At 41.6% G+C, this 14,851-nt stretch overlaps 5 protein-coding genes across 5 annotated transcripts; 3 read left to right on the top strand and 2 right to left on the bottom strand.

Moving 5' to 3' along the window:
* Positions 1 to 988: 988 nt before the first annotated feature.
* Positions 989 to 3,033, bottom strand: LOC125762564 (mitochondrial import inner membrane translocase subunit Tim17-A). The gene is made up of 3 exons (XM_049424777.1): positions 2,639 to 3,033; positions 2,185 to 2,354; positions 989 to 2,114 (listed from the first exon to the last, which is right to left on the bottom strand). Exons 2-3 carry the CDS (start codon positions 2,326 to 2,328, stop codon positions 1,716 to 1,718), a joined length of 543 nt encoding a protein of 180 aa, XP_049280734.1. The 5' UTR covers positions 2,329 to 2,354; positions 2,639 to 3,033; the 3' UTR covers positions 989 to 1,715.
* A 219-nt stretch (positions 3,034 to 3,252) lies between these two features.
* On the top strand, positions 3,253 to 4,428 carry LOC125762560 (uncharacterized). The gene is made up of 3 exons (XM_049424770.1): positions 3,253 to 3,493; positions 3,564 to 3,681; positions 3,760 to 4,428. The coding sequence occupies exons 1-3, from the start codon at positions 3,398 to 3,400 to the stop codon at positions 4,404 to 4,406; spliced, it is 861 nt and encodes a 286-aa protein (XP_049280727.1). The 5' UTR covers positions 3,253 to 3,397; the 3' UTR covers positions 4,407 to 4,428.
* A 121-nt stretch (positions 4,429 to 4,549) lies between these two features.
* LOC125762550 (probable histone-lysine N-methyltransferase Mes-4) lies at positions 4,550 to 9,762 on the top strand. Its single transcript, XM_049424747.1, has 4 exons — positions 4,550 to 5,095; positions 5,402 to 5,508; positions 5,586 to 8,827; positions 8,906 to 9,762. The coding sequence occupies exons 1-4, from the start codon at positions 5,067 to 5,069 to the stop codon at positions 9,296 to 9,298; spliced, it is 3,771 nt and encodes a 1,256-aa protein (XP_049280704.1). The 5' UTR covers positions 4,550 to 5,066; the 3' UTR covers positions 9,299 to 9,762.
* An 880-nt stretch (positions 9,763 to 10,642) lies between these two features.
* LOC125762554 (uncharacterized) lies at positions 10,643 to 13,185 on the top strand. Its single transcript, XM_049424756.1, has 3 exons — positions 10,643 to 10,972; positions 11,044 to 11,254; positions 11,531 to 13,185. Exons 1-3 carry the CDS (start codon positions 10,838 to 10,840, stop codon positions 12,829 to 12,831), a joined length of 1,647 nt encoding a protein of 548 aa, XP_049280713.1. The 5' UTR covers positions 10,643 to 10,837; the 3' UTR covers positions 12,832 to 13,185.
* Positions 13,186 to 13,599: 414 nt separating this feature from the next.
* On the bottom strand, positions 13,600 to 14,835 carry LOC125762559 (3'(2'),5'-bisphosphate nucleotidase 1). Its single transcript, XM_049424769.1, has 2 exons — positions 14,363 to 14,835; positions 13,600 to 14,296 (listed from the first exon to the last, which is right to left on the bottom strand). Exons 1-2 carry the CDS (start codon positions 14,600 to 14,602, stop codon positions 13,610 to 13,612), a joined length of 927 nt encoding a protein of 308 aa, XP_049280726.1. The 5' UTR covers positions 14,603 to 14,835; the 3' UTR covers positions 13,600 to 13,609.
* Positions 14,836 to 14,851: the final 16 nt, after the last annotated feature.

The following is a 14,851-nucleotide window of genomic DNA, read 5'->3' on the forward strand; positions in this document are numbered from 1 at the left end:
AACTAGTCGTCTAAAATAACCCCCAAGTATTTAACCTGGCGGGTTCTCTCGATTCGGCGGGTTCGTATTGATAACGATAGACGGTGGGTTTTACAATCCACCGACAGACATGACCATGTAGCATTTTGATGTTCAATGCCAGTATTTGGACTTTAACCACCCATCGAGAGCGTTTAAATCGAGATTAAGGAAATACTCTGCTTGTTTGATGTCTTTATGCGCGATATATGCACATAACAGTATCGTCAGCAAAAAGATTGATCTCGCGAGTATTCAAAACCTGTTTCATGTCATTGATATACATGATAAACAACATTGGTCCAAGAACACTTCCCTGCGGAACTCCAAGGGTGTTTTCTATAACCTCTGATTTTGGGTTTCCAACAATCGTTCTCTGAGTTCTGTCTTTTAAATAACTTTCGAACCAATTGAGCTCCCTCCCCACAATACCAAAACGCTTTAGTGTTGCTAACAATATCGGCCTTGATATTGTCTCAAATGCTCGTTTTTGATCCAAAAAAACAGCAATTATTGTTTCCTTCTGTTCCATCAACCCTTTCCACCTCGTTAGAACAAGATTCAAAGCAGTTTCACAAGAGTTACCCTGCCGATATCCGGACTGCTCGCGAATTAATAACTAGTGTCCATTCAGAAATTGTACCAATTGCTCTTTGACTACAATTTCAAGAATTTTTTCGAGTATATGTAGCACGTTGATGGAACGAAAGTCCTCCGCATTGACAGCTTCGTTCACTTTAGGAATAGGTATTACCAATGACTCTTTCCATGCTTTAGGAAAATTTCCTTAGGTAGATACTTAGGTAGATTGTAACTTTATGTGTCTACCGGCTTTATCGGCACGCTAACTCTTGTAGATGTCGTGACTGCTGCTGATATTCTTGTGCTGCAATCCTCTCTAAGGTCAATATGTTTCTTGCATTTCTAGATCCGTGTGGATGCTGGACGAAATCCATTGCGATCAGTAAGATTCAAATAGTATCGATTGAGGCATTTTATTCGATGCTATTTTTTTCTGTCGGCAGAGACATCACTTTGGTGCATTTAGTTAAAACATTATGTTTTCGTTCTGTTGTCATACTAAAATTTGATTCCTTATTGTAGCTCAATTATCCATAAAGTACGCCGTTTTTAGTGTTAAACTTGCATTGTCGGTACAAATTCTATTTACATGAATCATTTCATTACTGTTACAGCTTGTCTATAATTGTACGCGGTAACGAACAGTGAATTGATACCACATGCTTCTTGTGCTGGCACAAGTCCTATCCATAACCATTCCTATCCCGGTATGTTATCTATGGAGTTCGAGTAATATTTCACTTCGTTTTAGTACTTTCACATAAATCAATCACCAGAAAGCAAATCAATCAACGAACATGAATTACTACCAGATCTATGGCGCATTACACAAACATACGGATCCAATTTGGATTTTATCACAAGCACTACTCTTTCATGCAACATTCCTATCCCTCAAAAGTATCAATCGATCTAACCAACAACCTAATATCGAACGTGGGAATCCGATTGACGAACTTGTACCAGAGACATTTGGAATCTCACTCACGCTTTCACTCAAAAATATACATTAATGTTTTTAAATATACACTTCGTCAGTAGACCCAAATTAAACTACCCAAATTATTGAGCATCATACGTATTGATTCGATATCCGTAACAATCCTTGACGCATATTATTGGTAGTTCTGCCCAGACTGACCGAACGCAAATGGTGACGGTGGAGTTGAAGACATTTGCTGTTGGTTAGGATCACCAAGCACTGAAGGATCATCGGTCGGTGGAGTAGGGTTACGGAACTGTTCAGCAGATATACGTGTAAACATGATGCCCACGCCTTCAATCAAAGCGAGTAACACACCACCTATCACCGCACTGCCGATCATAGCAGGCACACCGTTTCGCGCTGCCAAAATTCCACCCGTAGCCGCACCACTTATAATAGAGTTCCAAGGATCTTCTTTCTTCCGAAAATGTACCAATGTGCAATCAATAGTGCTAAACATTCCACCCCATACGGCAAAGTTTCCAGCGATAATAGGCGACCGGCTTTTGATCGCTGTTAAGCTTCCCAGCTGAAAATGCATACTAAGCATTAGTAAAAAAGAATCTTATTTGTCTGTTACTCAAATGAACGCTGCTTACCAAACGACGGTTAAACCCGGATGGAGCATTGCGGAATCCTTTTATAGCTTGAAACACGCCACCCCCGATGCAACCCATCGCAAATGCTCCTCCGCAATCATCCACGATGCGATACGGACACGGTTCACGAGCATACTCTTCCATTGTGGGATTACGTTTTGTTTATGGATCTAAAACACGAGAATTGATCAGAATTAGCATTTTACAAATGATTTTTTTCTTTCAAATGAACTATTGATCGCACGTAAATACATTCTACACTTTGTTGTTTTTTCTTTGAGCACCTATTACGCAAATTGGCACCTCATGGGCTCATCTTACTAGGAAACATTTGTAGGCTCAGATTCGTTGCCAAAAAACATTTTCTCGACCATCCGAGAAACTATTTGAAACCGCACCGTTTTACCGAAAAGCTTTTCGAACAATAGTTCAGTAAACTTCCAGAATAACTCACGTTTTATTGGAAAATCTTTCCGATATTTTCCTGCCTTTTTGTTCGATCTTGTCGTTCGTTCGTTTGATGACATGTGTCACATTGACAACATTCCCAACGCAAATTGATTCACAGATTCTATAAGCACGGGTTCATTACTCTAATTTTAAAATCGCTCGCAGGCACAGCGTTGTTTTTCGATGAAAATTCAAAATAATAAGCCGCCACTCAAACTGTATCCTGCATCAGAATATGTATTTAGCATGGTCAGAATTTTGTACAAAACTTTATAAACCCATTTGCCATTTGTTTTCAAAGTATTATGTCTCAAATAAGCACGAGTAGTACTATAAATATCATAATTTAATTTAGCTTGAGAATAGCGGGCGAAGTTAAGCTTATGCAAACAAAGAATCACGCACAGTAGCTAAACAGCACACGTTTACGCGGTTGAAACAAGAACTGGAGAAAAGATATGAACAAACACAGAAATATTATTGGCTAGTGTGAAGATGGGCAACCATGCAGCTGTTTCGTCACCACACCATTGGCCGTTATCAGTCCTCAATAGGCAATTAAAGCGTTATCTGATTTACACTCGTGTGCGCACATCCTACGAGTGGCATCAATATTTGACTGGAACAAATGACTCAGTTTTAACGATACCACGGATGAGACAACATCTTTGTAAGGCACACATTAACGTTACAGTATTAAAAATGCAAACAGGATACAACGGCTGATTTGAACTGGATAATTTAAGAACTTCGACCCCCAGAAATGGCTAAAACGAAATGGAATTTGCTTTTTGCCACGTTCATTTTATCGTGTGTTTCATTAACCGCTCTGATAGTCTCACTATGTACACCGTATTGGGTAATTTATATCAGCTTTCACAGTTTCAACCAAAGACGTTCTGATTCACTCTGCTACCTTTTCGTTTCAGGTTACTTCGGAAGCGTACGAAGCAAGTGCATTTAAAAACAGTGAAATAAACTATGGACTTTTTTCTGGTTCGTTGACGCAAAACTTTCTACCTAATCCCCGGTATTACGACCTAACACGTAAGATCGATTCCCATTTCCGGTGCAAAGCAATATTATTTCAATTATAGCTGATGCACTACTTTCTTTTGCCTACAGTTACCTGCCTATATCAGGAGTACGTTTGTGCGTTCAGTTGCCAACAAGATGAGGAAAGCCGAACTGACGAAATATTCAATCTTTTAAAAGGATTACGTCCAGCTGATTGCCCCGTTCGCTCATCAAAGATGCTACGAATGGTGCATCAAGCGGATTCTCAAACAGTTTTTCAGGATCGACAGACATCAGTTAATTTCGACCGAAGCAACTTTATCAACACTGGGCTTTGGGTTTCGACAGTAGTGTTTATCGGTATAGCTATAAGTTTTGCAGCAGTTTCCACCAGCTTCTCTATAATTAACGTGCTGTTCAATCCCATCGAACCAGTATTCAATGTTTTTGGGTTGTTCATTTGGAACGGAGTTGCGATTGGAGCCACTGCTCTTTGCATGATAATGTGGGGCGCACTGTTTGCTGGGACGCTTATCGACAATATCGCCATTACAGATACGCTGACGATACAGATTCCCTATCGGTCTTCCGGTTTAGCCGCACTGGGAGTATCCTATTGGATTTTATTTTTACCTATTGTACTGCACGGGCTTAACGTGGGGCTCCTGTTATGGCGTAGGTACATCATCAATAAGGAGCCTCCTCCTACAACGATAGATGTTGATCGGTCGGATTTAACCATTATTATGTTTTGAATAAATTATACCTAGTAACTCATCTGAAGAGTGGAAGAAAGTAGTCGTGATCAAATGAAAGTAATGGTACATTTATATATAACTGCGAAACGGGGTTTGCCGGAACGAAAACAAAACAATCAAAACCAAACACTAGATTACACCATAACGAGTTAGCTCGTGGATTTCATTGGATGAGTTGTAACCAAACAAAACGGAGGTTTAATTTGTGAATTTCAACGATATGATTAGCACGATATTTTAGAAGTGCATTGGAATATTTGCCTGTGTTTTCCAATATTTTTGCCATAAAAATAGCCGGTTATGCAATCCAACTGTCAACAATGGCAGTTAAAGCAAATGTCAAAAGAACCAAAATGACATGGACTTGTGTTTGATGCCGCGGCTGTCAAAAAGCGTCTAAAAGTGAAGCAAAATAGAAGGTAACACGAAGCGTCACGCGCGCTAAAACAGAGCATTTTATTTTCTGTATTTAAGTTGCGTTTAGTTTGTGTTTTTTTTTTTCCATTTTTTGGACCAGCGGTGGTATTTCTGTGTTTTCGATGTACTTCCGTGTTAACAATTTCAATGTGTAACTAAATATCGGCACAAGGTTTTTGTGATCCGTACGTCGCTTGTGCAAATTCCGCTACATTCACGCAACAGAAAGAACGCCAGAAGATGCCAAGTAAAACGCGTCCTCGCGAAAGGTTAGTAGCTGGAATAGGGTGTAGATTGAGATTTCTGCGAATCTGAAGCTTTGAACAAAGCAACAGGTAGATGCGCAAAAGTTTCATATTTCCTTGAATGTAAATCTGTCAAACTAAGGGCATCGATTGCTCGAATGTTAGTTTTGGCGGGCCTTTTGCACCTTGCAAGAGCATTCTCTGCTAACCATTTCAATAGGAATCAGGCAGAGTCTATGTATGATGATAATCGAATGTTGTTAAGTATAGGAAGAAAATTGATTATATATGTCACTGATATTGTTGTACACTATAATACTATACTTTTAGATCCTCTCAGGTGCAAAAGGCTAAACCAAAAAGAATAATGAGAAAACTAAAACGGAACACTGACGAAGCACCACCACCGAGTGATCTGGAGACAATACAGTTAAAAGGTTAGTTGTACGATATGAATAGTCCAGCTTTCGATTTTTCAAAACACTAATTTCATCCGTTTTTTATTTTGCTGTAGAGGGTACTTCCAACTTTCCAGAAAATTTTCCAGAAAAGGAAAACGTACTGTCTGGAGATATGCGACAAGAATCTACCGATGAAAACAGTAATAACGTTCCACGATCTCGAGGTCGATATTTGCTGAAACAGCTGTCTAGTTCATTGAGTCCAAAAATGACTGAAATCAACACGGATACCGAACGTCGCGTTAGCCGGTACGGACGGCATCAGAAACAGAAAGACAATTCAGATTACGTACCTGTAGATCTGATGAGATATGTTGGCAATTCGCCACTTAAACTTAAACAGAAGACGGAGATCGCTGAACAAGATATCCCACTGTTCGTAAACGTAGAACAAAGACCGGCGACTGAAGATGCCCCAGTCTTAGAGCTGCCCAAGGAACAAGCTGAAGATAAAAAATTGCTCACCATTGAAGAAATTAAGATTGTTAGCACGGATGAGAGCAATGTGGATATAAGCACTGGCAATAACACATTTACACATGATTTGATTATTCGTAAGCATTCGTCGGATGCCGACAGTGCCAAGGGATCTTCAATAGATTTAGGTAATGGTTATTGTGCGGGAACCATTTATTGGGGCGCTCAGTCAAAGAAGACTATTCACTGGCCCTGCATTGTACGGATTGATCCAGAGTCCGGCCGGATAACTCGTATGCAGGGTGAAAAAATGATGGAAGTTCATGTGTCTTTTTTTGGCGATAAAGGACGCCGTGGCTGGATTAAGGAAATTTGTATGGTGCCATTCGAAGGTGTGGATAGTTACTGCACCGAGGCAAAAAATCTACGTTACGGAAAACACGTGAAGCAAGCGTTAAGGACAAACATGCTGAGAAGATGGAAAATAGCCTGTGATTTAGCGGAACAATACTTTGCACTACCCGTTGAAGAGCGAATTACTAAGCATGATGCTGAAGTGAAGTTGGAATTAATAAGCTTAAAAATATCGCGATATCGTATGGCGACGCATTCAGATAGAATCACTCAGCAGGCTATTTCACAGCTGCCAGCAACAGTGCAATCAGATAATCAGACAGCGTTGGATAGTCGCATAACATCTTTCAAGCGAGAGCGTTCTATGTCACCTGAAAGTCCTGCATACGAAGCGTTACCAGGCCTTTCCTCACCGGAAAATCAAAATCCTATGAAGAAAATGAAATGCTCTACACCTTCGAAGTCCTCCACACACTACGGTAGCAGGATCGATCGTTTCCTGCAATCATTAGACAACGAGCAATCAACTTCAGTCGATGCCGAAATCTCAGACAATAGGCTGGCGGAAACGACATCTGCATTGAGTGAATCGAACGTCGAATATGAAGATGTCCTGAAATTCATCCGGTACTACATGTTCGATGGTCGCACGAATCCCGAAATAGAAGAAAGTCTCCAGTTTCATGTTAGACGAATATGTTACCTTAAAAAAGCTTCCAACCGTGGTACAGAGCGTACGGCAAGCCGGCATCGGATACAAGCGCTACGTAAAACGTATGAAAAGTTAGGCCTCGAATCGATGGTACCTGCTAGCAGCAACGGTGAGATTGCCATAATGAAAAAGCAAAGGCTTGCATCACAAAGCACTAAAAAGGATCCGCAAACTTTAGAGGAAAAGTTCATTTTCCAACTCGATAAAAATTTCCTCATGAAAGGCATTCCGAAAGGGTTTGTGTGCTATGTATGCAACCGCCCTAATAACGTTACCAAATGTAGCAAGTGTTCCCAGCATGTTCATTTGTACTGCGTGACCGATGATCCAATGCAGGTGGCAGAGCTGCAAGAGCAAATAGACGAGAAACGGTTCATGTGTGCCATATGTTCTTCGACGCCTAAAGATGATCAGACAAAATGTTTCATATGCAACGATGGGAATGAAGAAACGCAAACGGAACAAAAATTCCGCTGCACGGATAGCAAATGTGCGCGCAAGTATCATCTTTCCTGCTTGCGGTTGTTTCCACATTATCGCACAATCAGTGCGAATACAATTATATGTCCTTACCATGTTTGTCACACATGCGTGTCGAATGATCCACGCGGTAAAGCGTCATCGGTGAAAACAGCCCTGACAAGCTGTATGAAGTGTCCCGCTTCGTATCATCCGGATGGTAGATGCATACCTGCCGGGTCTGAAATATTTACTACCAAACAGCTGGTCTGTCCTAAGCATAGTCTGGAACAGATACCCCTGAACGTGAACTGGTGCTTCATGTGCTGCAAGGGAGGCGATTTAATTTGCTGTGAAACGTGTCCGTTTGCTTGTCATCCGAACTGCCTTCCGTTCACACCGCCGGACGGTAAATACTTCTGCGAGGAATGTGAATCGGGTCGACTGCCACTGTACAACGAGATCGTTATTGCAAAGCTGGGGACTTTTCGTTGGTGGCCAGCATTAACGGTACCACCGTCAGAAATACCACCGAATGTACTGCAATTACGACAGAAGCCGTCGGATATTTGTGTGAAATTTTTCAACAGCCATGATATGGCTTGGCTCAATCGAAAGAGAATGTACCTGTACCAGGATGAGGACTCGGAAAACTTGGGCGTAGGAAAAAGTGGCTCGTCAATGGATAGAAAGTACCGTTCGGCCATGATCGAAGCGAGCATCATTTTCAAAGTATTACAATCAACTAAACTGCCCAGCCCCTCAGCCGGCTTAGGCAGCTCCAAAGCTACCCCAATGTACACGAAGATAAAAATGAACAGATATATTGCACCTTTAAAACCACCATCAGTCAATCGCCAGCTGGACGGTGTCGAAGATTCGGTGTGTCGTTGCCAACCTGACGATGACGATCCTTGCGGGCCAACGTCGGCGTGTCTAAATCGTGCGATCTTTATGGAGTGCAGCTCAAAAACATGTCCGGCCAAAGAACGTTGCTCGAATCAACGATTCACTAAGCGGATATATCCAATACTAGAGGTGCGCCATTTTGCAAACAAAGGTTTCGGTCTAGTTGCGTTACAGGATTTGCAAAGTGGACAGTTCGTAATCGAGTATGTTGGTGAAGTCATCAACAATGAGGAGTTTGAACGAAGAGTGAAAACAATGCAGACAGCGAAGGAAGAGAACTATTACTTTCTTACCGTCGATCCTGATTTAACAATTGATGCCGGAGCGAAAGGAAATGTTTCGCGATTCATAAATCATTCGTGCGAACCAAATTGCGAAACCCAAAAGTGGACGATCGGCGAAACGCGTGTCATAGGATTGTTCGCTATTAAAGATATCAAAGCGGTAAGTTAGTCTTTGACTGATGTGGTTTTTATCATCGTATCGATAGATAATACATTGCTTATGTTTAACATTTTTCAGGGTGAAGAGCTGACGTTTAATTACAATTTGGAAAGCTTGGGCAACAGCAAACGCGTATGCTTGTGCGGTGCAGAAAAATGTTCCGGATATATTGGTGAGAAATATCGCCCAACGAAGGACCAAGACCAAGAAAAAGAAAAGAGAAAAATTAGAAAAGGCAAAGTCACTAAGAAAATGGCAAAGGCTCGTAAAACGAAAAAAGGAATAGTTTCTAAACTTGACGCTGGGGAAACTGTGGGGAATACTGAAGTGCATCCCTTAGATAACGATGTAGTTCTAGTACCTGGGCCAGCATCTACAATAGTAGATTTACTGGATGTGAGCGTTCCTAACCCTGTCGCCCTCGATCCTACGGTGGTTGTTAAGTCGGAAAGATTGGAAGAAAGTTTTTAGTTCTGTTTTATTTTAACATTTTATTTAGTGACTGATGTACCACACACAAAGAAGACTGCATTTTTAAGTCGACACGCAGAAGTGAGCTTCAAATGTTTGTTCTATTTATATTGAAGAGCGTTTATGAACTGCCGGTCATTAAGTCATGTTTCATTGTTTTTGTGGATGTTGATTGTGCGAATAACGCCATCATATACGAATGAATGCTGGCTATTATGTAGATAGGACTATTTGACAACAGTCGTAATAACAGCAGAATATCAGGAAAAAATTCTCTAGCACTAAATCGAACGAGCGAAGTGTTGAATGCAATCGCACAGACGAAAGAACCATTACCTTTTCTACCCTTTAACTGTTTGCAAGTGTTAAAATTATTTTTAACTATATTTATATTTGTTTCCTATCGTTTCATCACATGGTTTGACTGTTGAATAAAGAATAAAAAATCATTCTCGTTAAATGAACTTTTATTGGTTGTAGCAATGTTGTTTTTTTTTGTAGTTAATCTAAATAGTATAGATTTCCTTCAGAATTGTTTATACGCGATTCTAGAGAGTTCGTATAGTTTGTATTGTAGATCCTAATACCACGTTTAGTTCAAGCTGCAGAAGAATCTCATCCTGAGTGAAGTATTTAAAAGCAACACAAACAACAACCCCCAAGAGACTTATTTTAAAAATTATTAAAATTCTGAAATCTTATCACATGGTGAAGTGAATTTTTAGCAGTGAAATTTAGGACATACTCAGGAATGAACGACTGACACGTGGTCAGTCAATATCTGTTGTTTAATACGAAAGGCGATATAAGTATGCAGTCCCAAATATAAAAAAATATTACAATCCTTTAAGCAGATTATTAGCAAATCAACCGATCGTATGCATCGCATTTATTCTGTTGCAGTATTGCAACCGTTTCTGGTTGAAGCATCCCCGTTCTAGAGTGTTCGTTGGCGCCCACAAGAAGGTTATTCCAAATATGGTGTGTTCAAGCTATTGGCATAGTAGGGTTTAAATGTGAAACGTGCAGTTCTTATGATTTTGTTAGTAACTGAAGATTCGATGGCATACAAAAGGCGTTTTTTGAATTCGCTTTGCGCAATTTGCAGTTTAGAAGGTAATTTATCGTCAGCACAAAAATATAGTTTACTCAAATGTTTATAAAACAACATTCACCAACACAAAGTAAATTATATAAAAAGTAGGTATTTACCAGATTTTTTTTCCATATGGACGAATTGCCATTGAATACAGTTTTGGGTAGCATCAACAGACCGAGCGCACAATATCCGCTCTGGGACATTTTTGACAGGTGTTGAATTTGACAAAACAATAGCGACTTTGAAACAAATAAATCCCTTGGGAAATTTTGAAGCATATGACCGTAGGTAAATTGATTGTTTCACTTGTACGCTACGTTATTTTACGCGAACAGCTCTCCTGGACCGCTAAACGACCTGCTCAAAGTGTGTAGCAGCAAAACAATCCATCGCGAAAAGAAAAAAAATACCAGAGATAGCTACACATTTCTAATTGTGAGATGAATCAAGCGGAGTGTGATAATAAATTGATCCTTTCGGGAGATCCGGAGCCGGTTAACATTGCCGAAGGATGTGGCTCATTAGGAATGTTCTTGATGAAACGTTTGTTACGCCACGGTGATAACGTAGCGGTGGTAAGTTAGTAACCTTTAACCTTGCAACGGTACTCCTTTGCATGATTGACACCGTATGTTGACCCTTTCAGATCGATGGTGTGTACTCCAGTGAGCTGCGGTACATGGAATTACTGGAAACCGGTGTGCGGTTAGCCGACGGCCTTCGAAATCAGGCGAATTTGCGAACGGGTGATGTGGTGGGAATCATAAGCGAAAATCGGCTCGAATTTCCTGTTGCCTTGTACGCATCGTTTTTCGCTAATGCCGCAGTTGCGCCGATTAATTTGACGTACACCGAGCGTAAGTTGTCTTGAGAAGATGGGTAGATAAGTCCCTTATCACCGCTAACTCTGTAATTGGTTGTCCAGTGTCTGTTTAGATAGCGCCAATCCCGTCCGAATGGTTGCTATCATAACGGATTTGTTATGTGGTCATCATACAATAGATAAACGATTGCAAGGCAATTAGAGATATCAGACAACAGGCCGGCTTGTGCGTTGTGCTGTTATCTCTATTACACCGTTGTATGACTGTACCGAACGTTGATGGGTTTCATTTGTGTTATTTTGATTTCAGGCGAATTCGACCACGCGCTTAATTTGTCGAAACCAAAAATACTGTTCGTTTCGCCATATTCTGCGGAACGGGTGATTGCGGTAGCACGCAAAAATCGGCATTATATTGAGCATATTTTCCTGTTCGGCGACGAGAATCCGTTCGGACCGGACGTGACTCTTTACGATGATTTCCTCTCACGGACAAGTGCCATCAATCCGTACTGCTTCCACAGCGAACCAACGAACCTCGAAGAGCAAGTAGCACTGATTATGTGTTCTTCTGGAACCACCGGCTTGCCGAAAGGTGTGCAGCTAACGCATCGAAACATCATGGCCAGCGTTTCGTTGCTAACCATGATGGAAGCTTCGATCGAAGGGCCGGTCGTTGTGCTGAGTGTCATACCATGGTTCCATGCGTTCGGCTGTCTCACGCTAATCAATGTTATTTGCAACAAGCTAAAGTTAGTATTTTTACCAAAGTTTGAGGAAGGATTGTTCCTAAGCTGCATTGAAAATTATCGCTGTTCCTTTGTGTTTGTCGTGCCCCCGTTGATGGTATTTTTGGCTAAACATCCACTAGTGGATAATTACGACCTCAGCAGCGTCGACACGCTGCTATGTGGGGCTGCCCCACTCAGCAAGGAAACTGAGGTTTTGGTGAAGAAACGTATCGGTGTGAAGCATATTCTGCAAGGGTACGGGATGAGTGAAACTACGTTAGCAATGTTGGTACAGTCGAACGATTGCAGAAAACCTGGTAGCGTCGGGAAACTGCAGGTTGGTACAATGGCGAAAGTAGTGGACATAACATCCGGGAAATTGCTCGGCCCCAACGAACCAGGCGAACTGTACTTCAAAGGCACACAGATTATGAAAGGATACATTGGAAATGAAAAGGAAACAAAACAAACAATCGATCAGAACGGTTGGCTTCGTACCGGCGACATTGGTTACTACGATGAGGACGGAGAATTTTTCATTATCGATCGATTGAAAGAGCTTATCAAGTACAAAGGGTTTCAGGTACCACCGGCCGAAATCGAAGCTATTTTGCTGACAAATCCAAAAATTAAAGACGCCGGTGTTGTTGGACTACCGGACGAACAAACCGGAGAGCTACCGTTGGCGTTTGTGGTCAAACAGCCCGGAGCAAGTCTTACGGAAGAGGAGGTGCAAGGATATGTGGCTGCACGTGCATCACCGGCAAAGCGTTTGCATGGTGGGGTACGTTTTGTTTCGGAAATACCAAAGAATGCTAGTGGAAAAATTTTAAGGCGTGAACTTCGGGCTATGTTACAGCGACCACTTTCGAAGCTGTAAATTACAGCGATTTGGTGCTTAAGGGGAGATACATACAGTCAGCATGTTCGTATATCTTTTAAAGCATTTTCCGATTACTTCAGGGTTCCGATATCCTCCTGTCGTATGGACTGGCGCCGTTTATCACATACACCCCCGGACCGTCCCAAAAACCGTTTTCATGTGGTTTGAAAATAATTTGTCCAAATCTAAATTATATACTAGCTTTATATATCTTCCTACAAGATATTTTTAAATTTCTGAGTTATAATGCTTTGTGACGAAATGCCAATGGACATCAGCCAACGGATAACGGTCCGAAGGTATGTAAAAACTTCGTTTTTGTGTTAAATAAAAATATACTCCTAATTTAATCCTAAAAAAACATCTATGCAATGACCTTATGTCGAAGATCTGAGTGTATATCTCCCCTTAGCACATTTAACAGCGCGGGATCGTCCGAATTTGGGTGATCTATATGAAACTGCACGGAAGTATCATCGGGTGACGGGGTTTTTCAAGTCGCATTATCAGAGTCTCGAAGATAATTTTCTATACTTTTAACACGGCATAAAGCAACAATTCCAGTCCGGTTTATGATGCTCGATGTGTGTGTGTGTCTCACATGGTAAAGGATCTACAATAAGCCTAGGTTTAATTACATTTTAATACTACTGCAAGGGGAGGGATAATCTTTCACAGTAAAAAGGACGAACAAATTGTTTTAATAGGTTTGAAGTTTTGTATGTTTTGCTAACAAATAAAACTATGTGCATATCAACATAATCAGTGAACAAGTCTAAGCTTGATCCATAGCCTGCTTTACGGTAGCGGGAATTTTAGAAAGAATGTCGTCATGCGACACTCCGGAAACGGTTCCCAAAACACCACTGCTGTTAGGAAAACTTACATCCTTACCATACCGGTAGTGACGCCCCAGCATATCTGTAAGTGTGCCACCGTTCGCTTCCAGCACAGCTTCTGGCGCACAGGTGTCCCATTTCTTACAGCCCGCACTCGCGAATACGTATGCATGAGCCTTGCCTTCGAGCAGCTGCAGTACCTTATAACCGGCTCCGCCAACGCGCAATACTTCATCAGGTGCTAGTGCATCCAATGCGGATTGGACGATACCAGTGGAATGTGAACGAGTGGTTGTCACCAAAAAGCGATCCGATGGAGGTTTCACCGGTAGAATGCCGCCCGTGCCGCATCCTTTCAAACCCCAAATGGTGCGACCAACATCACCTGATTCGGCCTTGTAATAAGGTTGATGTATCACACCACCGACCGCTCTATCGTTGATCGCGATGCCAATCAGCACGGTAACACGTTCTAGAAATCCCTGTGTGTACTCGCTGGTTCCATCTAATGGATCGACCCAAATCACCACGTCCGATTCCTTCAGATCAGCGAAAGTTTCTGGACATTTATGTTTTTCCAAAAATTCAGTATTGCTTTCAGTGATCAACCAATCATCGGGCACCTAGAAGAAACGAACAAGCAGTTATGAGTATGGGGATAAAGTTAAGAGGGAAGCAAGTACTTTTACATTTAGATCACTCGCTCCTTCTTCGCCTATGATGGTAACATTCGGGAAGAGTTTGGACAGCGATGCTACAATACAGCGCTGCGCCGAACGGTCAGCTTCGGTCTGAAGATCATCTTTTCCTTTCTCGACAATCCCCAGATCACCACGACACATCACATCACGAATAATGTTACCGGCTCGATGTGCAATCTTAATCGAGCTACCGACCAAACGCATTACCAGTGGTGCAGTGTTGGCCATCGCAACACTTTCCCTTTGCGACGCGACGTAGAACCGATGTGTTTGTGTGTCGATCGACGGTCGGATTGTGGACGATTGATGTTTGTATGAAGTGCTAATCGCAACAACTATTGCACATGATGTACTTGTGTGTACTCAAAACTTTGCTTTCTGATTTTCGTACGTCCTGATGATTTGCGTCCGAATATTATTGTGCTTATGGTGAAGGTGTATAGATGATCCACTGTCACTGAGCTGTCTTGTCAGTTG

The sequence above is a fragment of the Anopheles funestus genome, chromosome 2RL (assembly GCF_943734845.2).
Source record: "Anopheles funestus chromosome 2RL, idAnoFuneDA-416_04, whole genome shotgun sequence".
NCBI lineage: Eukaryota > Metazoa > Arthropoda > Insecta > Diptera > Culicidae > Anopheles > Anopheles funestus.